Source organism: Blennius ocellaris (assembly GCF_963422515.1).
Source record: "Blennius ocellaris genome assembly, chromosome: 5".
NCBI classification, from domain to species: domain Eukaryota; kingdom Metazoa; phylum Chordata; class Actinopteri; order Blenniiformes; family Blenniidae; genus Blennius; species Blennius ocellaris.
The window spans coordinates 23,706,262-23,733,527 of NC_137654.1; the positions used below are offsets into that span (position 1 = coordinate 23,706,262).

The window sequence follows — 27,266 nt, forward strand, 5'->3', positions numbered from 1 at the left end:
ATGTGAACAGCCACATTGAAAGCCGCCTGAAGAGGTGGTCTGAGTACACACTCTGGTGTGCGAGCAGTGCAAAAGTACAGTCACTCCAGGGTGCACACCAACCGCCTTGTGTATTTACAAGTCTCAACTGAAAATGCTCCCGCGGTCTGATGAGCTCTACATTGTGGCTTGGTTTGTGAGAATACTGCATATGATCACACAGGGCAAAGGATAACACCAACAACCAGACATGTAGACAAACCAAGATGCTCTGCCTTGTTGAGCTTGATAAACATGTGCACAGTACGAGGATGTATGTGCCATGTTTACAAAAGACCTCATAATAAAGGAGCTTCAATCACTCCGTGCAACAGAGCTAAATAAGAGCACTCAAAATGTTGTGGAATATAGCCAAGCATTATGCACTTAATAAAGCAAGAAGACGATGGTACAGAAAAAGGTGATTTGGTGAGCTGTGCAAAATGCTTGTGGAAACACAGGCTAAGTATAGCATAAAGCTCCTCATATCAGTATGCTCAGAAGTTGTGGAAACATGATGCTTCCCATGTCATTAGAATGAGTAGACAGAAGTATGTGTGAACGTAGTTCGAACAAGCTAAATATATATCAATCTACCTCTTGGGCCTCACCAAATATTTCATACCACAGTATCAGGTGTGAAATATATAAAAATAAAAAAGAAGAATTTAGTATTAACTATATTGCTTGTGAGTAAAATAGAATTTCAGCAATTCAACCACGACCTCAACGTGCCTCACTATCCAGCCAACTCCAACCCAAACCACTGGGAAACATAAGAGTTGTCTCTGAGGGGAAATCAATAAAGTCTGTCAAAAAAACCAACATCTATCTTGACATGGATCTACAGACACTGTTTGCAAAGGCCAGGTCTCCTTTGGAAATGCTTTTGTTAGCCCCTTATTAGCTTTTAGCCAGCTGAATAGCTCAGACAGACACCATGGGACTCATCATTGTCCTCTGATTAATTAACATTACTGGCACTCTGTTTGTCGACCCTCAACTCCTCTATGCTTTTCTCCTTCGTGTCCTCTGTGTTCCTGCACAGCTTCCTAGTACAGAGGCAATGATTTGACTGTGTGCTGAACTTAAGAACTTAATAGGGAACATTCACAAGGAGTTCAGGACACAATTAGTGATTACCAGACAGCCGTGTCTTCTGAGAGCTTCCATCCTCGTTTCATCCTCCCTTAACAAAGACAAGGGATCTTCAAGCAAAGGGAATAGCATATGAGGCTGTAATGCTCTTGGATTTGTCCTGCCCACAGAGAGATCATACACTTCTGCTGTTGATTAGAAAAGTGTGAGAAATGGACAGAAGTATCATTAATTAAAAATAATGATCTGATCTCAGTTTGGGGAGTCGCGAAATAATGGAAGACTGGGTGAGAGGTGAGAATAATGTCGCATTTTCCGTAGTATTTCTGCACTACTGTTATGAGGCGATTTTATGACAATGGCTGTAAATGAGCTTTTAGTCCACTTCGCTTTAATTATGTTTTTGCTACAAGAAACCAGTTTTTAAAGATTCTGAGAAGAGGAAAATTACCCAAAGTGAACTCATACATTTTTAATTTCCAGGCACTAAAAAAAGCAATAAAAAATGAAGACTTTTGAAACAGTCAGACAAAATAAGCTTCACATGCAAAACAGTGTCACCCTTGTCTCTTGCACCACCACTGCCTGCCTTTATCACAACAAGCCAGCAGAAGAATTAAAATAAAGTGATAGTGCCATGATTGGCTGTTTTTATCACTTTTTGGGGTTGGATTCACAGTGGCTTCATTTCTAACTGAATCAATTAGGCTCTAATTAAAAATGCTACCACATACAAACAGAGGCAGTGGAGGAGTTTGAACTGAGTGGGCAGGATGAGGACACCAGAGTGTCTGGGTCCAGGCCAAAACTATATCGAAGTAGTGGGCGGTCTTGGAGAGGAAATTTGGATCCCATTTGTTTTAGAGTGCCATAATGGATTTCTCCTTTTCTTTGTGTTTTTGGGCGAATGTAAAACGGCACCCAGCACCATATATGATAATGTGCTGGCTGTTTCAGGGAGCAGAGCCTTATCTTGTCCGTCCCTTTCGATCCCACTGAGAGGAAAGTGCCTCTCTCCCACTATGCCACCCTCTGCTTCACACTCCCTCTGACAGAAGCCGAGCTAAAGAACATGGTCAGTGTGACTCTTAAGCAAAGAGAAAACAGCCTTGTAGGCTTATCATTATCCTGCTGGTGTAATCCCTGTCCACTACATCCCAGCAAACCAACAGCCCTGGGAGCACCTCACACCGCTAACACTCCACATGAAAAACTATTTCAACCAAAGAGAACGGGGGCACCTTACAACAGACGCTCTGCAGTCCTAATCTGACAAAACCGAAAGAAAAAAAGAAAAGTATTCCTAACCTCAGTGTGTGTGTGTGAGAGAGAGCAAGAGAGAGAGAAATAGAAAGAGAGAAAGGGCACGAGAGAGAGAGAGAGAGAGAGAAAGGGAGAGCTAGTAGTGTCCCCTTGTCACCTAACAGCCTTCACAGCCCATACAGACCATCTGTGCATTAAAGACCGAGAGTCCACGTAAAGTATTTTAATGGGTTTAATGTCTTCAAGAGGGCCATAACCTTGGTCCTGTAGAACCCCAGAAGGCCCATCACAGCAAGGCAGGAGGTCTCTTAATGTACTAAGCAGATGACAAGGATGCAGAGTTCACACACACCACAGAGTAACTCAATCTGCAGGAAGTCTCCAACATTTTTTCCTTTGCTCCCTTGTCTCCTTTGTCCCACCTCTCAAAACAAAGGGAGAAGATGTCAAAACTTCCATTAAATAATAATGGCTTCCACCTGTTTTTTTCCCCCACCTCTTTATTCATTCTCTCCTGCTTGCCGTTCTAATGGCCAGCTTGGAAAAACCTTGAGAGTACCCACCATGCACTGAGCACCAGTCCCCGACCTCAGTGCACACAGCACAGTGGAGCATAAAACACACAAACCAAACCTTCAAAAGCACATATGTACTGTTTCTCCAAGCCTAATAGCATTATTCACAAAACACTCTTGCAGGTGTACAATGAAATCCCCCACACTTCTCCTACTTGTGTTTTTCTCATAAACCATTCGCATTTAGACCTGAAAAAAAATTTGAATGTCCACCTAAATCCTTTTATATGAGCCTCTCTGGAAAATTCGACTGAAAATTTCTTTACAAGTAAGAAGCGTACATCAAGCATAGAATTACACACCAGGTGATGATATGTCAGCTGGATATTTATAAAAGCTCCCTCAGGTCAGATTAGCCTTTGGCCTAAAGAGCATAAATCTGTACTTCACTGTATTTCTAGTGTCTTCACCGCTTCACATGACGTCCAACAAATGTCAGCCTCATGGTTCTTTGTAATTAATAACTGCTGAAAATGAATAAGTCTGCTCCTGTCACAATGACTGAAGATCTGCACAAAATATGAGCTATAAAGCCTATAAAGATTTAAACAGATGGTGAGGACAGACTAAGGATCTGTGTTGTTATTTTGCTTTTTAACAGGGACTATAATGCTAACAAGAAGCGAGCTGCAAAGAGCCTCTTTGAGAATCGGAACGAGATAGGAGTTAAGGAATAATTTGAATGGCGTAAGATACCTTGATCCAAAACTAATGAAGAATGACAGAAAACAATGCGCATGACTTAGGAAGATCCAGAATGCAACAAACAAGTGTGTATCCCAAAACTGCATGATTGCCATTAGCACGACTGTCTGCTATTGGCCCAAATAACACTGCAGGCTGTGTGTCATGAGATTTAAGGCAAAAGGTAAACAGGAAATCAAAACAATCCGATTCTGTTTGAGGGTGAAAGGAGTGGGGGGGCGGGGGTGTATTGTCCATCCCAAAGGACGATGTGAAAAGAAATGATATCTTTTATTCAGGATCCCGGGAGTCACCTCTTCCAAGCTGACTTCTGTCACCACATCATCAGCTCTCTGAACCAGTGAAAAGTGTGAGCAAGCTCTGGGTTGTGGGTAAGAGGGACAGGGAATGTTCTGCTCATCCATGGTGCATTATTAAATCCTAAGGCAGGGAATCCCATACGGTTATTTGTGACGGTGAGCCATTCTTTCCATATGAAAATATGCTCTGTGCATTAAACTGAGGGTGAAATCAATACTTACTGTATATCCACTTCTGTGCTTCAAGTTGAAAAATGATGTTCAGAATACAAAGCCTACAGCAAAGTAACAGCCAAGCTATTGGATTTTGAAAAATCACCTAAAGCCTTATAGGCAAGCTTGACAAGCCAAGGCAAGTGAGACTCATCACCCAGGGCCTTCTGGGTGCCCGCTGGAAGAGATTTTGGGGAATATTATCCTGGAGAAAATTACAGCTTTGAACAATTTGTTTTATTTAAAACGAGAGGGAAAAAAAACCCTCGTCCATTCAGTTCTTCAGGTTTCTGGATATTTGTAAAGTAGGCAAAGACCAGAATATTCAGTGACTGTGATGGAAATATGGTGTCACTGAAGGCATGGAGAAAGGATCTGGGTCAGGGAAGCAATGGACAGATTTAAATGGCAACAACTGCACAGTGAATGTCTACTAAATGTCAGCAAATGAAGACTTTGCAACAGACATTGAATGCATCGGTAAGTGTAGGCGTGAGAAAGTCTGCACGTGTATATGTACACCTGTGTGTGGGGTTAAGAGAGAGTGCTTAGTGCATCAGAAAATATATTAATGAGCACAATGGCAAAACTAAGCCTAGCAAAGGCGGGGGTTAGAGCCAGCCAGATACAGCTATGTTACTTTAATACAGACATTTGGATCATTTATTCTGTCTGATGAGTTGCTGAAAGTCTCATCTTAAAATGGATTCAAGCATCAGATTTAAAAGAATAAAATAAAAAATAAAAAAAGTGCTGACAGAAGAGAAAATATCCTGTTCCTACTGAGAATCTGCTCTGTTGATGTCAGCATCATTATGGCTCAGGTACTGACATGTCCAAAAAAAAAAAAGGCAAAGGCACACCACACATCACAATCGAACAGATCCGTCTTTCAACCCTTCCTCTTCACTCTCTCCCCTGGTCAAACACACTCAGACAAACACAACAACACACAGTTGCACATACAAAAAAAAAATCACAGCTGCCCAAAAGCACCAGTAACCGAAACAAAGTCCAAGGTCAGCAGAGTGGGCTCACTGAGCTGAAACCACCATCCCTGGCTTTCATTACCAAAACCAGAATCAGCAGAGGGATGCAGGAGGGACACGTGAGATGAGGGTATGTTTGCTGGCTCTGTTTATCTGTGTGAGTCTGGCGAGGGTCCAACTCACAGCCTCTCATCTGTGGGATACAAAATACTCCAAACATCGTGACAGCAACTATCCAAACATCAACCTTCAAATTATTTTAACAACTGATTGTTTTTTTGTGTTTCCTACATGGCGGAAACAGAGTGAGAACAGAAATGTGCTCAGCCTGACTGATGTTCAGTAAGTTATTTCACAGCAGAAAAAACAGATTCGAGTGTGAGCAGTGCATATGTGCGTGGTTTGGGTTGCTGGAGATCAACGTGTGGTGGTGCAGTGGCTATGTTGTAAAGTCTGTGATAGCTTCAATGAAAACCAGGCATGAGAGGCAGGGGATTTCTTCCAGTGCTGATTTTGTTATACCAACATGTATACAAACACAGGTGAAGGGATCTGCTCATCCAGGGTCTCACCTGCATTCAGTCATAGTCGGCTGGGATCTGCTCCCATCGATGGATGGACTCACTTCTTAGTGAGTTGCTTTTTCCATCTGGAGCCGAACCAGAGTGCCTGTGCAGAAAAGCTGTGGACTCCCCCACACACACCCTTGAAATCAGATTTTCCCAAACATTACAGTGACGCCAACTGGCAGCCTCACCCACTCTCACCAACGTACAAAAGCAGCCTTACAAAATGAAGGCCAGGGATGGTTTCCCAGGTCTGCTTTAGATTATAGAAAGTGTGTTAGTAGGGTCTTATTTGACATGTGAAAATCTCATTGTGACAACTTCAGAGCAGCCAAAGCATCAGACCCCTACTACAGTGTCTGGAGCCAGAGCCCAGATTGGGGACCCCAACAATTATTATTTTTTGGGGGGGGGGTCAGTTTTTAAAATATGCTTATTGATTTATGGCTACGTACGAAACAAACTGTCCCTGTTAAACCTACAAATTGTTACTCGGCATGACGTAAGATGGAGAAGTCAAAAAATAAGATCAATATCAAAAGCTGCAATTACAATCCAGACCTATAATCTGCCAGGGCTCTGTTTGTATGCATGTACTGTATGTATTTCAGTCATTAGTAATAACTGGCAGGGTTTTTCAAAATATATAGAGAAAAATCTATTCCCACAGCCTGAACAATGCAGGATTGATACTAATGCTTATTAGACAAACTGTGCTCATCAATGAAAACACCCAGCTGGCTTCAACGGTCAGAATTTTTAGATAGTTATCTAAATAAGCGCCTATGTTGATTACAGAGTGATGATTAATTAAAGAAATTATAACTGAAGCACTGCAAATTACTCACTTTAAATAAATTACAAAACTTTGAATGGCTTAATTTTGAGCCTCAACTATTTGCCATAGTTGGGTCAAAATGTACTTTCATTCAAATTGACAATGTGACTTTGCAAAGAGGCTTCATGCGTGATGCTTTCACAAACAAAAATCAGTCTTTCCCATTTTAGGCAATTTGGTGCATCGGAAGCACTCAAAATTATCAAATGTGAAATGTGGCACCCTCCTCCTCCACCCCACTGACCTCCTGTCTAGACCCAGGCATCCTCCTTTTCATGGCCAAGGTCCTAGTTCTGTCCTTTCCATTATTCCCCCTGGTGGCTAATGTGTGTGTGTGTGTGTGTGTGTGTGTGTGTGTGTGTGTGTGTGTGTGTGTGTGTGTGTGTGTGTGTGTGTGTGTGTGTGTGTGTGTGTGTGTGTGTGTGTGTGTGTGTGTGTGTGTGTGTGTGTGTGTGTGTGTGTGTGTGTCATTACTCCTGCCCCCATCTGACGGTTTTGGGTTAAACAATGTTATTATTAAAGCCTTTCCAGAGCCGCTTCCTGCCTGCCTCCAGTGACACCCTTACCAACTATAAATCAACTGGCTGAGCCCTGTAAATCACATAGGACGTGTGTGTGTGTGTGTGTGTGTGTGTGTGTGTGTCTTCCGTGGCGGGCCTGGCCATTTCAGCTGTGCACTCACACATATGAAGATGACATTGCAGCTGCGGAGATGCCACAGCAAAGATGGGCATGACACCCTCTGGCCAGATGTTTTTGAGCAACACAAGAAAAGAAAAAAAAACAAGAAAAAAAATCTGCAGATAAATGAGTTGAGATGTGCATGATTTATTTTCGGTTTGTTTTTTGGGGGGTTTTTTTGGATGAAATTCACTTTAGAGTTTATTAAATCACAAATTATGTAGTGTTCAGTAGAAATTCAATAAAGGGTCTACTGTTTATGGAAAATTGAATCATTAGAACTGAAAACAAGCTTGTTACACGTCTAAAAACAAGATAGTCTCTTTAGGACCAAACCTCAGAAATAATATCCTGTGAAATAAATGGCTCCTGTGCAGCAGTGATGGCTCATTCTATGATTGTTTGTGATTGTGTTGACACCCCCTGCTGGGCTGAAGACATCACTACCACACTGAGACCAAGCACACTGCCACTGACAATGTCCCACATCCAATCCCACTCCCAGCCAGGACACAATACAGTGAAGTTAATGAGACACTAAAATCAGACCGATGCCTTTCTTCAGTCTTATATCACTGGGGCAATGAAGACCCCCCCCCCAAAAAAAAAAAAAAAACATGCACACACACACTCACTCATACACACATTCTTTCAAACACATTTAAGGATACAAGATAAAACAATTGTAGAAAAAAAAAGAAGTACTGTATGCATGAGTTTAAAATGCCCATGTGTATGTCTGCATGCACGCGCTCACTCAGGAGAGAGAGTCTAGACAGTTGTATCCCCGCCAGGTCTCTCACGGCTAAGGAGAGTGAGAAATATATACTGTGCAGCTGCCGAAGACACAGTCGACCCACAAAAGAGCTATTGTGCGCCCACAGCAAAACAATACAGCTTAGCTGAGCTATGAGAAAAAAAACCATTGGGATCAATAGAGAATTGCAATTAGCCCACATTGGCAGGAGCAGTGCCAGATTAGACACAGGATGTCGATTCCATTTCCTGCACTATCGGGCCCTCAAAACTTGGTTGGCTCTTTGTGTAATTGGAGCACCACACATTGAGTAAGACACTGTAGTGTGAAGGTGGTGCTATAAGAAATCCTTGTAATCAAGATGGATTTAAATATAATCGTGACATTGAACAGGTTCAACAATCACAAGCAAGAAAATAGCTCACAGATCCAAAAGACGCACACTGCTGAAAGCAAAAATAAATTTGAGTTGGAAAAAGTGCCAAGCCGAGTGGCAACTGTGTGTGACGTTCTCATTTTCAAACTTTGAACTCATGATGACAAAATGTTTCAGTTTTGCATCTGTTTTGCAATAACTGTTCATTCATCTCTTCTCATCAGCCTATGTGTTGTGAGGAAGAGTGTTTTTACTCATACTGTAGACTGTCTTGACAGCATGTAAAATAACTGGCGAGTAAATTAAAGGGCTTACCTTTCAGGATACCCTGGCCTTGCAATACATTCCTTGAAATCAACACAGAGTAGAAGCTTTGTGAGAAACCGGGTCGGCAGGGACTTTTGGAAACGTGCTCTCCATTATTCCCCTAGAACGAAGAAAATACAGTGTAAAGACATCGATAAACATGGATTCCATGGATTTTTTTTTTTTCCCCGCTTTGGCCAGAAGTCTTGAAGAAAAGAACCATAAAAAAAAAAAAAAAAACATCAGTTAGCAGAAATATATTCAACAAGTTTATCAACACCAGTGGTCTACTGCTGATAGAATACTCAGTCAAATGCATGTGATTCACGGTGGTGTAAAGGAACCAGTCCAAAAAACATGAGGACTTAATTTTAAGTGTTGGGCTGAGTGTGACACACACACACACACGCACACGCACACGCACACGCACACGCGCACACGCACACACGCACACACGCACACACGCACACACACACACACACACACACACACACACACACACACACATAGGAGGGCATGAATGCAGCACCGTTTTCTCCCTCCTGACTTGGTCTTCACACTTGCAGAGGGATCCTAAGGAGAAACCATGTACGTGTGTGTGTGTGTGTGTGTGTGTGTGTGTGTGTGTGTGTGTGTGTGTGTGTGTGTGTGTGTGTGTGTGTGTGTGTGTGTGTGTGTGTGTGTGTGTGTGTGTGTGTGTGTGTGTGTGTGTGCGCGCACGCGCGTGCAGTATTCACACGCTCTGCAGACAACTTTGCACCCTGCATTTAGTGCTCACTGTTGGTTAAATGAAACGATTTGACCCAGCCACTACAGGCATACTACTAATGTATGCGCATACTACGCACAGTGGTGCCAAGACAGGCTGGAGTGAAGTAGAGGAGACATTACACTCTCGATCTGCTTCTCTTGGGAGACAATGATGCCGGGATGAAACATCCCTGTGCATTTGGGCTAAATGCACATACTATGAGAGCGATGCTTCTGTGGCAGGCGGCATGAAGGAAACATCCAGGGGCGGCTTGGAGCGCCATTAGGAGAAGCCCACCGGCGCCGACTTAATCCAAGCTTTATTGATTAAATGACAATGAAAGGTTGAAAAGCACGTCACAACTTCGAAGTTAAAGTTTTTGAGGGTGATATTGCTTTATGGTCAGACTAGGTGCATGGGGCAGCTGAAATTTGATGTAAATGAGTTTGATGACGAGTATAACAGCCGGCGATTAAACAGTGCCGCAATTTAACTTGTACTATAGGATGTTGCTGCCGGGCGATGGAGAAGGCAGTGATCAAGAGGAAACCGGGCGAAGATTTGCGGACAAAACTGGCTCGTTAAAGCTTACTTTTCTTTAATTTCCCTCTGTTATACACGGGCATTCATTCGGGAGACTAATTAGTGCACTTGTAAGAGAATAATGGGCAGCGTTACGCGGCTGCAGCAGCTCCTCTGCGCGGACACCGTGTGGCTGCATGACTTTATCCAAGCGCTGGAGCACAAGCTGTAGTTAAAAAAGAAAGACGGTAAATCTTACCGAGAATGTGTCCAGAAGAAGGGCGACTGTCAGGACCAGAGCGAAGTCAGTTCTCATCGTGGCGAACAAGCGATCCAAGGCTGCCTTGGACAAGGAACCAGAGAGAAGGGTCGATTCGCAAATTCTTCCAGTAAAAAAAAAAAAAAAGAAAAAATGTTTTAATCGCCCCTACTCCTCGTGTCTTGTTTTTGGGTTGTTGTTGTTTTTTTTTTTTTAATGGTCAGACAGCTCGTTACGTCCCTCCGTGCGCTCCGTAAGTGTGCTGCAGCTCTGGCCAGACTTTCCCCGGCTCTCTCATGTGCAGGTGAGCGCAGCGCTCCGCTCCGCTCCGCTCAGCACCAAGGCGCAGCCAGCGTCACTCCACAACCCCTCCTATCACCCGGCGCAGCGCGGTGCGGTGCGGTGCGGGGAAAACTCCACACACACGCACTTAAAGAAACACTCGGCGGAGCTTTGGATCAAACAGCCGCACTAATGACGTCTGTCCGAGGACCCCAGTATTTGATTTCACGGCTCTTTAGTTTTATGGTTCCATGAAAAAAGAAAAAAAGAAAAGGGGGTCTGTAATCCACGGAATCCCTGTGCCCACATGTATGGTAAACGCATTATCCAATTTTCCATCAAACTTCCAGCACTGCTTCACAGACATAATAACTAGCTGCACAGAAGTGAACAACTCTGACCCCCGCCCCCAAATATTTGCTTTCCATTATATTGATTGAAAAGCAACTATGTGGTTATAATGGCATGTTCAGTGACAGTATGTTGTTCTGTATCCATCCAAAAAGTAGTTGTAGAAGGCAGGTTATCACAGATAGACACACTTTCACATTAACAGCCATCAGATGTATTTTTCTGTAAAGGGACTCGAACCCATAATAGGCTCAATGTGAGGTGAGCGTGCCAAGTTGGCAGGAGCCTCATGCAGAACTGTTTGATCTAGAATGAGCCAAACTGGTAAAAACCTAAACATGTATCTTTGTACAAGTACTGATTCACGAATGTGACAAAAAAAATTATAATAATCCTCAACACATTAAAATGGAAATAATTTTGCAATTCAAAAAAAAAATTGTTATCTTGTTTATTTGGCAAATCTGCCAACGTATCTTAATTTCTATCTGCTTACAGTGCCTCTGTACAGACAGAAACCTTGTCATTCATCAGGGCAAACTGTTTCTGCAGCACTTCAGCATGTATGTTTTCACAACTGTGCCATCTTAGTATAGCTTTGATGCCGCTTTGCTACAAATAAAGCAGATAATTTTCCTGGCTGATGTCTTGGCTTGGGTCTTTGGGTTGTGTCCGGAAAACATTGTGATTATAGAATAAATTAATTACGGATGTCAGTTATTTTAATAATTTCACTTTTTATGCCAGTATGGTTCTTTTGGTGATCTGGTTTTGACCAAGGGCCCATATGTTTAATACTCCACTTCCACATAACATGTTAAATGCAAGATAAATTAACTTCAAAACTGTGCAGGAACACTTTACAAGTTTTGAGCTGATCAATTTGATATTGATAAGGTTTGAGGTAAGAAGCAACAGATGCAGTCTCTCATTTATTTTCTGTATGAATCTGAAGGAAAGAGGCCTTAAATACAACAGTCTATCAATCCATATAAATTGTGATTCCCCAGAGGACAGTCATTTCTTGATGTCTGTGAATATTGTTGAACGTCCAGGTATAGCAAACATGTTTGATGGGACAACATAAACACCCAGTGTTTATATGGTAGGAGCTTGTGAATCCACCTCTTTCATTCATGTATTTTCTATACCACGGGTGCAAAACATGGGGCCTCAGGTCCAAAACTGGATCCCTGGATATGGGTCCAACTCAGCTCTTGGATTGAGTTTGAAGAGTGTAAAAAATAGCTAAGAATAAAATACCTGCAATTCTATGAATAAAAGTACCTTCCATTTACTGGGAATCGCACTGTTTTCAGTAAGTGCAGATACCACAAGGAGACTCTGAGTTAAACAGCAGAATGCAACAAGCTTCCAGCCACAAGATCAGCAGTGCAGCTTTGAAAACTGTCTCCCTTAACGTTTGTGGAAAGGGATCAAGACAGTTTCAACATTGCCTGCATTGGCAAAGAATACTTTTTTGCACTATTACGAAAACAAAATTTGCAGATGGTGGCATTTAAATGTTAACATGGCATAATTTTACAGGTTTGTCCAAATTGAGATCAAATTAAGCTGTATATGGCTCCTAAACTAAAATTACTTTGACACCCCGGTTCTACACTTCATCTGACTTGGGTTCTGCAAATACTGGAGTGGCTAGGCAAAGGCAGGTCCCATTCTGGGCAGTTCTCCATTCCATCACCTGGCAAGACGCAGAGAGACACAATAGCTCACACAGTCGCCCCTTAGGGCAATTTACAGTCACCAATTATCATAAAACACATGGTTTAGTGAAGGGAAAGCAGAATTCCCTGACCTAACTTGGACTTGAACTGAGGACAGTCTCCGGTGTGGCAAGAGTGTTAACCACTAAAAAACCCCAGACTCCTGTGAGTCAATATTTTCTAGGATATTTCTAACAAAGTCATAAAGCAATGTTCAATAGCAGTTTACTTTTAGTAGAGATGTTTGCAAGAGCGTTGGACTTTTATTACTCACATACTTGCCACATGAAAAACTCAGCAAATACTGAATTTTTGTCCCCAACAAATCTGACAGGGTTTCTAAGACTAGAAAAGAAAAATCTAATCAAAAGAAAATCTCAGCACAAAAAAAACCGTTGAAGGTTTTCCATCTATATGTTTCACAAAAATGTGAACTTGGACTTCTTTAAATACTTTGCTCGGAACTGACAAAGCCATGAACAAGACCTGCCTGCAATACGAGTGTACGGTATTGTCTTTTACAGTGCTTACTGTTCACACTGCGTGTGTCTGAACAGTGTCTAATAGGTCACATAAAGCCTTTTCCTGAACAAAGAGAGCGAAATACAGAGGATATTGTGTCTATCTGGTCGTTCTGCACCCCTAATGACCTTTATATTCGGCTGTCTGATTGGCAGGCTGGTCTCTATATCTGCTTAGTGAGCCAATGGGCTCTAATCCTATCAAAAAGAGTGTGACAACTCTGCAACAGTAGGTGGCTGCCCAGCCAATTTTTTTATTCCATGTGACATCCAGACATTTTACCACCTCTCTTTTCACAATCCCTCGGTCCCAGGCATGAGCTCCATCATTTATATCCAGTCCCTTTTTTATTCCTGATGGACCCTGGGACACGGTTATGGTTTTTGTCCTGTTAAGTACTGTGATTGGCAAGGCTCTTTCTCTCTCTCTCTCTCTCTCTGGTGTGTCTGTGTGGCCCGTAGTCGGATTCAGTAAAACGTTATCAGAATCAAGAAGGACATGGTTTATTTTTTTTTTTTTTATATTAATAAAAGATAAATGAAGCTATGATTGAACAAATCTACATTTAACAAATGGCACTGAAAAGCAGCATGTTTTCTTTACATTGAAATGTTACAAACATCCCAAATAACTGAACTCATGGAAAATATTTCTCTGCTCGTCCCCCACGCAATCATTAAAAGGACTCAGTTGAAGAAAACCTTATCTTATTGAATAAGTCTTTTTTTATATATATTAAAGATTAGCACCACTAACAACACTCCTGTCAGATCTGATAGAGAGCAGTATCTCAATCAGTTTTAATAAAGCAACAAGCAGCTATTAACACAAACCTGATGTCTGACTGAACAAAGGCTGAAACATCAGCCCACAGAGATCCGGTTACAGGCGAGGGAAGACTTTTTAAACAGTCCCTTCTCTCAAGTCATCAGTATGGCAACAGACGGGTCACATGTCAGGGTGGGCACGGTTGGCCCTAACAAGCGAGATCACAACAGTACAGAAAAATCCCCGCTGTGAGGCTGCAGTGGGAGAGGATGTATTCACAGGCTCAGGATGGTATGATTACAGCAGACTAAACAGTGCCTGTGGAAAAACCACGCTTGTTGATGTGAGACTCCTCTGCTGTGAAAGTGTTGGCGTGTGTATGCTCATCTGACACCGCAGCCTCAACTTACTCACTTTTTTACACTCTTGCAAAAATGACTTTCTCTGTGTTTTACTGAACTGGGCCTAAACTATATAGCGGGGTTACTTTGAAACTAAACATCTCAGAGTTTAGTTTTGGATTAGTGTTAAGCTGTTTTCCAAACGCGTTTTAAAAATGCAGTACAACAGTTTTCACCTGTAATCATAACCTTTTGGATTTTCCCACTTGTTTATGTCCTCTGTGAAATTAAACAAGTATATTCTCGAACTCATGAAAGGCACCAAATAGAAACAGAAGGACAAAGATAATAACAATGTGGATTTCATTATTAAGAGGTGATGGCAGTTTTCTTGTTTGACAAATTTCAAGTTGGCATAAAATACAGAATAAAAATTTCGGTTAAATCCAGTATGACTGTACTTTTGTATCGTTATATGTATTTTTCTAGTGTAAAAGAACAGCAGCATTTTTTATTTTTTTTTTGACGATTGTACTGCTTTATTCTGCCCAATGCAACAGTGGATTTTTTACCTGCTTTGAAATATTTGAAACGTTTCTGTCTCCCTGTGTGGGATTTCTTAACAAAGAACATCACGGTCTCTGGATACAGAGAGGTCAAAATGCGACTTCAGTTTCATGATTCCAGCATAGTTTTTTTCTGGTGCTTTTGGAAGCTTCAAACACTACCACTGAGCTTTTCACTTTGTGGGTGAAATATACAGTTTTATCAGACATCCGCAGTTGTGTGAAAAAAGGGAGATTAGGAGACTGAATATTCTGTTATGAGAAGAGAAGATTATTCAACAGCCTCAACTAACTATTCGAAAGTGTTTGTGTTTACTTTCTATTGCCTGGACAATGTAAACTGAATTATTCAATTTTGCATACATCAATAAATCCCAACAGTAATACCACTGAGATATGAAGCGAGTAACAGTAATTATCTCATTGCCCTTGCCCATGTCAGTGGTTGAGGTATATCGGACAACAGTCAGCTCTTGAAGTTGACAAGTTTGACATGGAAAAAAAGGTCTTGATTTTTAAGGATGAAACTGTGGTGGCTCAATGACTAAATTATATATTAAAGATATAACTTCCTAACCAAAAGAAATATGTCTGGTGAACTGGGGTGACAGGTCACATACAGCTCTTTTATCTGTAGACACTATTGACTGACCTGTGTTCTCATTTCCAATGGAAGAGGTAATGTAACACATGCAAAATATACTTAGCAGAAAACCTTGACACAACATTGTTACAGAAAGGTGTCAGTGCAGCATGAATAGCAAATCACAGTGCTACTGTTGAACTCGTAGTGCTGACCTCACTGTGGAGTCAATGAACAAGGGGACCTGGTCTGAAAGATCATTTCAGGTTTTGCTTCTTTAAAAACAACATTTGTGTGAACTTTGAGTTCCAAATATGCTTCATTTATGCACACAAGTGTGTCTTTCAAATGTTAGGCCTTAAAAACTGCCTTGTCTCCTTTTGATTTGATAAATGGACACGTTCACTCTTGCTTTGATTTTTTCAGCCTTTTTGACTGAGGGGCACTTTAAAGTATTTTCTTATTTTGTTCTGTCACTCCGTTGCACTATTCACAATACATCCAGTAGAGGGAAGAGCACATTATTGGCTTTATGCAGGATGTTTGTTATGCAAACATCAATAAAACAGGTTAAAAATGGCGAGAGAAAAAAAAGTATTTGTGTCATCAATATTATAAAAAGTATGGTCTTTTCTCAAAGAGATCTTTATTACTGTTATCTTCAAAGTAATGCTATTTTCTTGTTCTTTTTGCTGGTTTTGCATGACCTATACTACACACTCCCCCACGGGTCATTAGTAGTATAACTCCACATGCTACATGTCTGTAAGCACCTTAGATGTCAAATTATGTACAGTATGTAATGAATGCAGAAAACAGGTAAAGTGCCCGATCTACATATTCAATATTTAAACATATTTGGGCTTTTAGTGTCATCGGAGGTTTGAGTCAATCCTCACCACTTCTGGGTAAAAGCTCATCTAATCATGAGTCTAATTACAGGACAGAAAGTCACATGAATACATACACACTATAGGCAGGAGTAACTTCAGAGTTTGTGTTGTATGAGGAAGGCCAAACACCAGGAAAGATAAGCCCCAATTAAACATGCAAACTTCAAACTTTAGAGGGTCTTTGATTTCAGCCGTCTCCACAGAGTGATGTGGATTATTTCATAATTTTGGGTACAACAGTGAGTTTCAAAACAAAAAGTTGCCGACTGCAAAATGGGAGGAAACAGCTACGGTACTGTGATGTAGAATTGCATGTGAAAATAACTTTATCCTTCAATTCAATTCAACTTTATATCATACCAAATACAACACAGTCATTTCTAAGGGGTTTTCACATCATTTCCACACACCACAGGTGCCCCCAGGTAATAAATAAGTGAAAGGAAGCAGTGTCAAGCTGTTGTAGTTGTATTTATGTGTAGGGGAAAGATCCCATATGGAAGTAGACAGAGGGTGTTAGGTGTTTCGGCATTGGGGAATCTACAAACTACTACACCAGTGTTGCTTTGATCATCACATCATTTTCTGATTAATTGTTTTTGTTTGTTAGAAAACATAGCTTGTAGCAGCAGTGTAGTGAGTGAGCGTGTCCAAACATTATATAAGGCTGTCTGTGGTTGCACAACCATGACAATGGTCATCAGCTATACTGTTGCATTGAGAGATCACGGTTTTAAAGCCATGATCACGACCAAAATTACAACCTAAAGGCTTTGGGTAAAGGTCTGCAGGGAATTCCCAGAGTTCTGTTTGTTACTAAGATAAATACAAACTATCTCAATAGTTATTCCAGCTCACATACTGTATACCCAAATCACAGGCATACTATTCCCTGACTGCAATTTTCTTTTACTTGGTGAACACACTTTGTCACAGTGTATGAAATCACTTGAAAATGGTTTGAAAAAACATGATCAAGAGTTCAAGGTGTTGACCCAGTTTCCAAAGTCCATTGATCCTTTATTTGGGGGGAATAAGCATCTGTAGGATGTGGTGAAATGACATCTCCACCTCACATCTTCCAGGACTTAAAGGATCTCCTGCAAACATGTTGGTGCCAGTTATAAACATCTTGGTTCCTAATACTACAGGACACCTCCAGAGGTCTTGTAGAGTTTATGGCTTGATGCGTTAGGATTGCTGAGTTGACAAAGAGGAGAACTGCACAATATTAGGCAGTATGTGTACTGAATCAATGTCTGAAAGCTGGACTAGAACATAACATCCAGCAATATGTTCATTTGGAATTTGTAAACACTGAAAAAAGTCAAGGTTACAAACAGTCCAAAAGGTATTTCTTGAAAACCACATGATTAGAGCTGCAATTTTGAAAAACCCTCAGACTCAGAGCTGGTGGACAGTTTTAAACAAATCTTTGGCAGAAAGAATTATTCATTGTTAAGGCTGCTAATGGAGTGTTAGCCAAACGACTATTATCCAGTGATAATGGTGAAAGAAGATTTTTTTGTTGTTGTTGTTTTATTTAAAAGACATCTTGCAGCTTCGTCTGCATTAGTATATCTGAACAATAATGAAGATACAATTAAATGTAGTAGTGAATTCAGAAATTGGTGTGCAGGAAAATAAGAAACCTAAAACAAGTTATTTACACAGCTTTTCTTTATCAAAGAACAGACAACTGCATTGTTACATTGAACAAAAGCACCCATGGAAACTGAACAACATCAATGAAACACAAAAGCCTACCTGGATCTGAAATGTCCAACAATAAAGCCACACGTCACTGTGACATGATGAAATTAGTCTGTCTGTGAAGCTGGAAACTCCCAAAATCGTTTAAAAAAAAATAGAAATGTCAAATTCTCCAAGTTGCATATGAGCCAATTTATGATTGGCATGTAAAAATGTAAAAATGTGAAAAGTATCCATAAGTAACATCTCTGAGCTTTTTTTATTATCTTGACAGTAGTGGATATTTTTGAAAAGGGCTGCAGAAGGAGCTTGTCTGTCAAAATTTGAAATCAATGTCAAAAACCTTCTCTGAATTACAAGTGATTTGATAACAGCTTCTAAATGTCTATCCTAGAATTCTTTTCCATCTGTGAGTATCTGTGTTTCATTGATAAAGATAACAGATAATCTATGTTTGAATTTACATTTACAAACACGGTTTCTTGGGGTTTATAATGAGTATCAAAGCACACACTCAATACACCCATTCATTTTCTATTTTTTCATGCTTAATCCAATTCAGGGCGGAGCTGGAGCTATTTTCAGCTGAGCGAAGGCAGGGTATACTCCGGACAGGTCACCAGTCCATCAAAGGGCAAACACAGACAGACGGAAAGTCAAACACACTCACATTCTCACTGAGGGACAAAGCTCAAAGGGATGTTTTTGGACTGTGGGAGGAAATCAAACACAAGTGGACAACATGCAAACTTCAAATAGAAAAACTCGATAAACCCTATCTTTACATCATAACAAAACCCATACAGCAAATGTGTATTTAGAATAAACTTCGTGCACACAAACACATATAACAACAGGAGTTGCCAAGCATAAACACCTGGGATGCAGTTATCAGAATATGTAGGCAGAAGTTACAGAAGCTGTGAGAACTGGGAATTTCTCTTCTTTTTTTTTATTTTTTTAAACATAAAACAGCATCTATCTGCCAAACTCCCATTGCGGGTTTTTATTGTACTGTGTACGGGGTGCTTCATTATGTCATCTTATATTATTGTATTCAAAATTCTCAAATAGACTCGAGCCCAGGGAGTAGTAAACAGGCAGACAGCCTGAGTCTAATGGCAGTTAAAGAAAGTAGGTAAGACAGGCGACATCGCTCTAAGTTGTCTGTAAGCATATTCTGAGGGACCCAGTCATCTCGCTCTCCTGATAATGATGCTTTCATTAGCTATTGGGATGCCAGGCATGTCCCATACACTAAAATCAGTAGGGATCTCTGTGTGTTTCTCTCACTCTCAGTGAACCGATGTGGCCACGGTTTGTGCTTCACTGTCGGATTCCTGTCCTCACTTCACACCAAGCCCATTAATGCAAATTATACAGAGAAAAAGACAATGAGTAAAAGTGCAAAGGGTAAAAAGTAAACCTAGTGAGTGTGGTAAAAATCTTTTTTTTTTTTTTTTTTTTTAAGTATTAAATTATTCTCTCTTCATGTGCCACGAGGGATCTTAATCTGTCCCCATATAGTCACTCTAGACATAGAGGTTCTCTTGTCGCCTGCTCGCTTGTAAGAAAATATGAGTGAGACATTTTCCGAAAATTGGATTTTTATGAGGGATCAGGATATGATCCTATCCATTCCTTCTGGATTATGTGGCCTGTGGGGTTTCCCTGTCCTGGCCCCAGCATCCTGTGGTATTGCCCATGGCTGACACAGGAGGGCAGGCCCTCAAAGGTTGATGATGGACTCAAAGACCCGTTGACAGCTCTGGAACAATGACCCGGGCAGGGATCAGGGAAATTCTGGGCTTGGAGCAATACAGAATACTATTGTTTGATTTCCCATCTTTGATGGAGACACAGTGGAAAGAAAATACAGCTGGATATCCCCACTGGCATAGCAGTGCCATGAAGCCTTCTGATATTCAGACATCAGAAAGCCAGCTGCAAAGTGGTCAGCCGAACAATGTGGAGCACGGGGTCCCACTGCTTGTGAAATTCACATAGCAAGAGAATAAAAAATGATCAGGGGAATGTGGCATTGTGCCATTCAAATGTATTCATCTCTTAAATGAGTCATGCAAATCCAGCGGTGTGTAAAAAGAAGTACCCTTCCAAAGCTAACCTTTTCCTCCATGTGTGTGGAACACATTATGAAAATATAAAGAGAATATATGAGAGGAATTGTAAATTTAGGATATGTTATATTTACTGAATCCCTGGACCAGCATACACAACAAGTATCAGAATGAAGTGCTAAGACAGGAAGTCTCATGTGAATGATGTTTTACTTTCCACCATACTTGAACATTTACTTTTATACGAAGTTGTCAATCACCTCCTCCAACTTTAGCCAAGAAGGTTGAAAGCATAGATTGGCTCGCCAGCTGCGGATCATCATCCATTCTCTTTCATTAATAAAAGCGCCATTGTATTATCATATATTGTTGCCTGTGTGGGCACACAGAAACTCTGGAAACATGTACCGGTGCTTTCATGTGCAGCAGGCATGATGCTTGTGCTACGGCCGATGAATGGACAACGAGGCGAGGGCTAGCGGGAAGGTGTTAAAATGATTCCAAGGCAGGGAGAATTTTTAGCAGCTATGGGAGGCACTCAGTGGAGATACCCCCAAGGCTGATAGGACTCTTTGATCAGAGATGGAGGGACACGCCTGTTAAAAATCTGCACTCGCACTTTCCCCCTCTATCTCTTTGTATTTCTCCTCTCGTCTATCCACCCATCTTCCTCTCCAGCACTGTGTCTTTCCGACTTCTCTTTTCATGTCCCGCACACTTACTTTACCTTCCTCCACCTCTTTCTACCTCTCCTCCATCACTCTCTTTCCAACCTTCTGTCTCTCTCATGGAAAAATAACCATTCCTGAGGGTCAGAGGAGCCGTCTTCTTTCCACCACACGTGGGCCGACTGCCGCTCCCCAGGTGGCTGCTGCGTTATGCCCACAGCAGCCAGATGGCCCATAGCTTTCCCCCCACACCCATCAAAACCGTAGGACAGGCGGCATTAACAAGCGCAGAGTGCATACAAAGGCATGCATAGCCACACAAGATTCTTTGATATCAATTTACGGACACTAACACTGGAATACGGAGGAAAACATGATAATATAAAGAACATTTCAGGCAGATTTCTCAGTTGTTCAATACGATATTTCAATTGGTTTTTGGTTTCACAGCAGCATTTCTTATTTAAAAAAAAAAATCACTTTCCTGGTGATTTGGTTTAGTGTTTCGCTTTATGTCTTTTCCAGGGTTGCTTCAGCTGGGGGATTCTCTGACACTGAGCAACAGTAGTGAGTAAATTATTCCATTCAATTATCTGAGCATTTGCTCAATATAAATACCATCTGGGTGCTTGAAATAGATTAGTTTAAGGCCATACTAAATTATTAAACTATTCCCAGTGAACGAGTCCCCATTCCCCTTTAAATGAGGCAGACTTATGGGGTTCATAGCAAGCCTCTGGTCCTCTGACGTACTTAAATCGCGTCTGCCTGGAACACTGTGACAGGATTCCCAACAGGAATATGAATTAGGGTTCACCATCACTTGACCCTCGCTTTTCTGCACTGCCCAAACAGTTAACCCGTTTCCTTAACTAACAGGCCTGGTCTAGCCATTTTCAGGGTGGAAAAAAAACAACCCAAAAAAGGTCTTTCTGTGGCAGAGTGAAACATGGGCTGTCTGATTTTGAACCGACTTCAGACCTAATGCATTTAGCAGGGTGAATTCTCCACTGCATCTGCTCATACTTCCACATGACCTCAATCACTCTCTTTCTGCCTTGCACAACTTTGTCAAACAACAGACCCACAGCAAAGGATTTCTCATTTATTCGGCACACTCCCTCTGGAGGTCCAAATCAAAATGTGAACATATGGCTGCACTGGAATGTGCAGAAACTACTATCCTCTAAACTGCCTGCACTCAGTGCTTCAGTGGCCTGGACGCCTTGACAGCAGCAGCACACAGCAGCACCAGAGCAGCCAAGATGACATCTGAAAAGCTCCCAAGCTCAGTGGTGAAGGAGTTTTTAGCCATCTTATGACCCGTAAAACATCACTTAAATGTCCTTGCTGGAGATTAATCTCTGCCGGGGTGTTTTTTTTAACCATCTTACCAGACTTTTCAGGCAGTTAGATTAGCATAATCCTTCAAAATAGACAGAATTTGTGAGGGAGCATGTCTTCAAGGAAACAGAAATTTAAAAATGTGTAAAAGTAGGGAAAAACTTTTGCTTAATCAAGCACAAAATGTATTGCTATTTTATCATGTGGGGGCCAGCTTCAAAAAGGTTTGTCGTGAATTGTAATAACATTTTTAAAAAAAAGAAGAAAAAAGACATTTCATTTTAAACAAAGCTCCTCTGCCCTGTTCATAAAAGATTTTACAAATTGCCTACAGTCACCATTGTTTTAACAATTAAATTTCTCAGATACTAATTTACCTTGAAGTCGAGACAAAAACTGTGTTTAAATATTGTGCAAAAAGTTTAATAATTAATGCCAACCTCCAATACTTCCTTCCAGGAAGTAAATTCCCTATGTGTATTGAAAAGAGTGGCTCGGGGTTAAACCAAGATATTACATCAAGAGGTGAATGTTAGTTTGATAGAAATGAGCATTTAATCTTTTGAACCACCATGGCCACATATGCAGATACTGCAGCCATAATGATTTGTTTTATATGAGGATAAAGAATAAAAGTTAAGTAATATTTAGTACCACTCAATCTGCACCATTTTATTTGTTTCATTTTGAACTGAATATTATACTTGAACACAGACCAAAGCACTGTACTTACCTTAAATGAGCATCCATTTGCTTTGTTTTTCGGTGTGCTTTACAAAAGGCTTGTCACTCTAAACAGGCTCTCCATTGTGTTTCTTTGGCGGAGTGCAGGGCTCAGGTGTCCCCGAGCAAGGTTCCCTCACAATGAAATCTTTCATTCATCCTCTCCAACTGGCATAGAAATTAACCAAAAAGAGCACAATGCATAGTTTACTACCATTTAGGAAACCAGGGCTGAGACACTCCATCAAATCACATAGAAACACACTGTGAAATATAAATAAATAAAAGAACTTCTTCTATCTAACCGCAGATTCTGAGAGCCATTTTTCAAAAACCAAGTATAATGGAAATTATGGAAAGGCAATTTCACCCTTGGGTAGAATTGGGGCAGCTCAGCGCAATGCAGGCATAGTGCTTTTTAATGTTAGGTTGTAAACAGTAGGATGCAGTCCTGCAAGTTGTTGACACGTCTCTACAGTGCGTGGTAGTGTTAGCTATCCAACCAACATGATCTTAGTTCAGAGAGCAGAAAAGAACAGTACAGGACACCCGGAACTTGTTCCATCTGTGTGAAGACAATCCAGAGTCCATCCCTCCACTTTTAATGCAACCAGACATATAAAAGCCTGTAAAATATGTTGTGTTGTACTATTCTGTATTGTCCTATTTACCAACGAAAATCTCAAGCCAATGTATTTATATAAGATGTTTCTTTTTGTTAGATGAAGGGTTAATTAAGGCAAAAAAAGTAATAAAAACAAGTCGTAAAAGTGTATTGACTCAAGTTGTGTCAAGCTGAGCTGCATTTGCATGTTTAGTGTCATGACCTTTTTACAAAGTCACGTGAAAGGCAAGTCTTTTGTCCCTTAAGCTGAAGGTAATGCATCGTGTTAGCTTTGTGCACTTTGTGGGAAATGTATGAAAATCAATGCAAGGCCATTATGGTTATACTGTCCTTCAGAGGCCCTTGGAAGAATACAAAGTTATTCATAAGACCTGACCTTTTTCTTTGACTTTCAACTATACCAATAAAATTATATTTTCTGCGTCCAATTTATGAAAAGGCTTGATTTGACAGGTGATTTCGCAGAAGATGCAGACCAGAGAGACAAGTTCATCTCAACTCCTGCCATCTTTCATTTACTCAAACTGTGCACTGCATGAATGTAGTCATGGAGACAGGTCAGTGCCTTTATAAAAAGTGATCATCAGTTGCTCTTGAAAATAGGATTTCATGAATTTAGAATATCTGGAAACATTTTATTCATAAGAAATAGTCACTAAGACTTGCACTTGAAGATATTAACCCAAGCATCATAACTCAAACAAAAAGAAGTAAAACAAAAGAGCATCATTCTGTATTTCTAAAATAAATACTGAAATGTCAAATAATCAAGCAGAACATTCCCACTTTATAATCTCATGGGTCATTAAGTAAAAGGATGTTTGTAAACAGGAACTTTTTTTTTCTCTCTCTCCAGTCACATTGTTTTAGAAAGTTGACCTGACCTATACATTAAACATTCAGTTTGGAATAAATACAAGTTTGGGCAAAGTCTATCTTCTTTATGGAAAAGCAGCCCACTATCAAAGTAACAAGAACGATAAAACAACAGTTGTCTGATGGCTCAGGAGGGGAGGCTTCTGCTGCAAACAATGCAATCACAGCGAGTGGGCTGCACTTGATGGAGCTCAAAGCATTGCAAATGCTCCACTCTGCAGACATATAATTGTTATGTGACAATAATATCATCATGGTTTTATGTATTGACAATGTGCTTCAATGGATAAAAGTAAATTGGTTCAGATTTCAGTCTTTTTCCGTGAGGGAACGCACATGTCAGGATCTCTAGCTTGAGGCACTTCCACACTGGGTTGAGCACGTTTTCCTATTCTTTGTAGTGCAAATTATACCTTAAATTATGCATATCTTGACAAAACACTTTGTTAAAACTTTGGTGTTGGATTATGTAGAGTAATATTTGAAATTCTTATGTTGTCAGAATAGAAAACTTCAGCAACTGAGCAAAGGGAAGTAAAACATAAACAACAAAAATATCAGGTGTATGATTTAATTTGTCCGTCTCACCAACTGAAAGCTTAATGTGTCTCAACTGACTGTTTTATCTCTTTATTTCCTGCTGTGCTTCTGGGTGTATTTATAAGCCAAACTATCAAAGCCTTGACACCAGTGAGATGGTGTAGCGTTTATAGGAATCCTTGTTGCACAGCAGTAAATCACACACATGTAGTACTAGAAATATTAATAATAGTTATGAATAATGTTGTTTGAAGAACTACCAATAAACTGCCTTCAAGGCTATCCTGTGATATGATCGCCTCAATCAAGCAGGTGGGCTTTTACTATTCTGCAGTAGTCTCTAAAATAGAATGAATTACATTCTTGTAACTTTGCAGATCATATATTTTTCATTAAAAGCAAACATACATCTGCAATTGACAATAACTTTTTTTTTTTATCAGGTTGGATACACAATATTTCAAGGAATGTCAATACCTTTCACAGCCACCATGCATTATGTCAATATGCATGGTCTCTCTCATCTCAAAAGTGTTTATGTACTTGAGAAACTTTTGGAGTTTGTTTTTTTCTTTGAAGAGAACTCACATGAGACGCGTTTTCCTTTTTGCAGTATTCCCACCTCAAGCAGATAGCACACAGCTGGAATTAGGGAAATTCATCTTAGCCCTGGGTCAAATCTTATACATCCTATATAAGCCACCACCGATATGTGTGTAGAATTGTATTCACACACACATTGCACATCCATTCCCATAAATTATGCATTTGGCTTTGCAGTTTTAGGGCACTGCCCTAAAAGTGTTGTACTTTATTGGATAGCTTAGAAAAGTTAAACATTTGGACGTAGTTGTTTTTTTCCTGTCAAGTCTGTCTCTGAAAGTCAAATAAAAAAAAAAAAAAAAAAATAATGGAGACATCCATAGGGTTGGCTTACCCGAGGTTAAATAAAGAAACTTTATACCACTTTACAAACAAATAAACACTCCCCATACACCTAAATACCACTGCTTTTATGTTATATTTCATTTTCTATTACAATTAATGTCTTTGGTGCAGTGGTGACGCAATTAAATACAACAAACGGGTCCTTTCAGACTTGCACCAAACATACATACAAGGTGTCACCTGAACTGGGTCTTACCTCCGTCAGAATAAGAGTAGATTATATTGTATACTTTTCTTCATTTAAGATTTAAAAAAAATAAAGCTGTCACATGGGATCACTATTTTAGTTACACATTAACTGTGTGGTGACCGCCAGCTGCTGCTTGCATTACAGTTTGGCAAAGATGTCAAAGCTAAATTTAACTTTTTTTTTTTTTATTTTTTTAATTGGATTATGATTTTATTGGAACATTTAGGATTAAACCGAAAGCAGACAAGTGGAATCATTGTAAGCCATGCAATGGACCATACACACAGACAATGGACATGAGATAATGGTTGCGGTCACGTTTTTTCTAAGTGGATTAGCATCCATCTATCAACCATAGTGACTCAGGTTCAATGAGAGCTGGAGCCAATGCTCACTGAGGGGACATACCCTGGACTGGCCGCCAGTCCATCAATCACAGCAAAGGCCAAAAATACAGTTTCACACATACACATTCACACTTTCTAGCAATTTAGGCTACGTTTACAGGACGGCATTTCAAATGAAAATGCATGTTTTTTGCATTTTCATTTCAGAAAAGTTTTGCGATCACGCGGCAACGTTTTCAAAACAATGTACGTGTGTGGCAATGGTAGAAATACTGAAAACAATGTTGTCTTCATGTTGGGCCACTAGTGGGTGCTGTTTGCTTTTGTAATGAAACCATACACATACCCGCAGAGGCCAATACACGGTAAACATTAACAATGGCGAGTAGACATTCATATGGACAGGTGACTCGCAACTATAAAACTATCAAATCCCAGGAGAATATGGGCAAGGAATCATGCCACTTCGGAGGCCACCATTGTTGTTATTGTCCATTTACACACGCCTGTGCAGAAGAACTATTTACTATGGGTGTGATCCGCATGCACATCAGCAACATTTCAGAAAAGTTCAGTTTTCATCTGTTTCCACAAAGATGGGGTCTGAACATTTTTGTCGTTATAAAATTGCATTTTTAGCATCAATGCTGTGTAAACAGATACCAAAAAATGCTAAATAAAGTCTTCTGTTTTCATTTGAAAATGTTTTGTAAACAGGTAATGAAAGTCATTAATTAGCCTCAAATGCCTGTTGTTTGTTTTGTTTTGTTTTTTTTTTACTATGGAAGCAAATTAATGTAAATTCAAGCACACAGGGAGAACATGCAAAACCCTCAACCCTTGGATATAGTTGTTTTAATGTGAGAGTGGTAACCTTCACATCACTCTGCAGCCTGAAGCTGATGTTTATGTTTATTAGACACCAAAAAATCGTATTGTCTCTTCCTCTTTGTCGCATGAAGTTA

The 27,266-nt window shown here is 40.3% G+C and overlaps 1 protein-coding gene across 1 annotated transcript in view; it reads right to left on the minus strand.

The window, feature by feature from the left end:
* LOC308129865 (cadherin-4-like) overlaps positions 1 to 10,273 on the minus strand; it is a gene marked incomplete at its 5' end in the record, with an annotated part of 228,922 nt that extends 218,649 nt beyond the window's left edge. Inside the window, 2 exons of the mRNA XM_080495974.1 lie at positions 8,694 to 8,805; positions 10,217 to 10,273. Coding sequence (XP_080352100.1) covers positions 8,694 to 8,805; positions 10,217 to 10,273 — 169 coding nt within the window. The remainder of the gene's footprint in view (positions 1 to 8,693; positions 8,806 to 10,216) is intronic.
* Between the last annotated feature and the right edge of the window lie 16,993 nt (positions 10,274 to 27,266).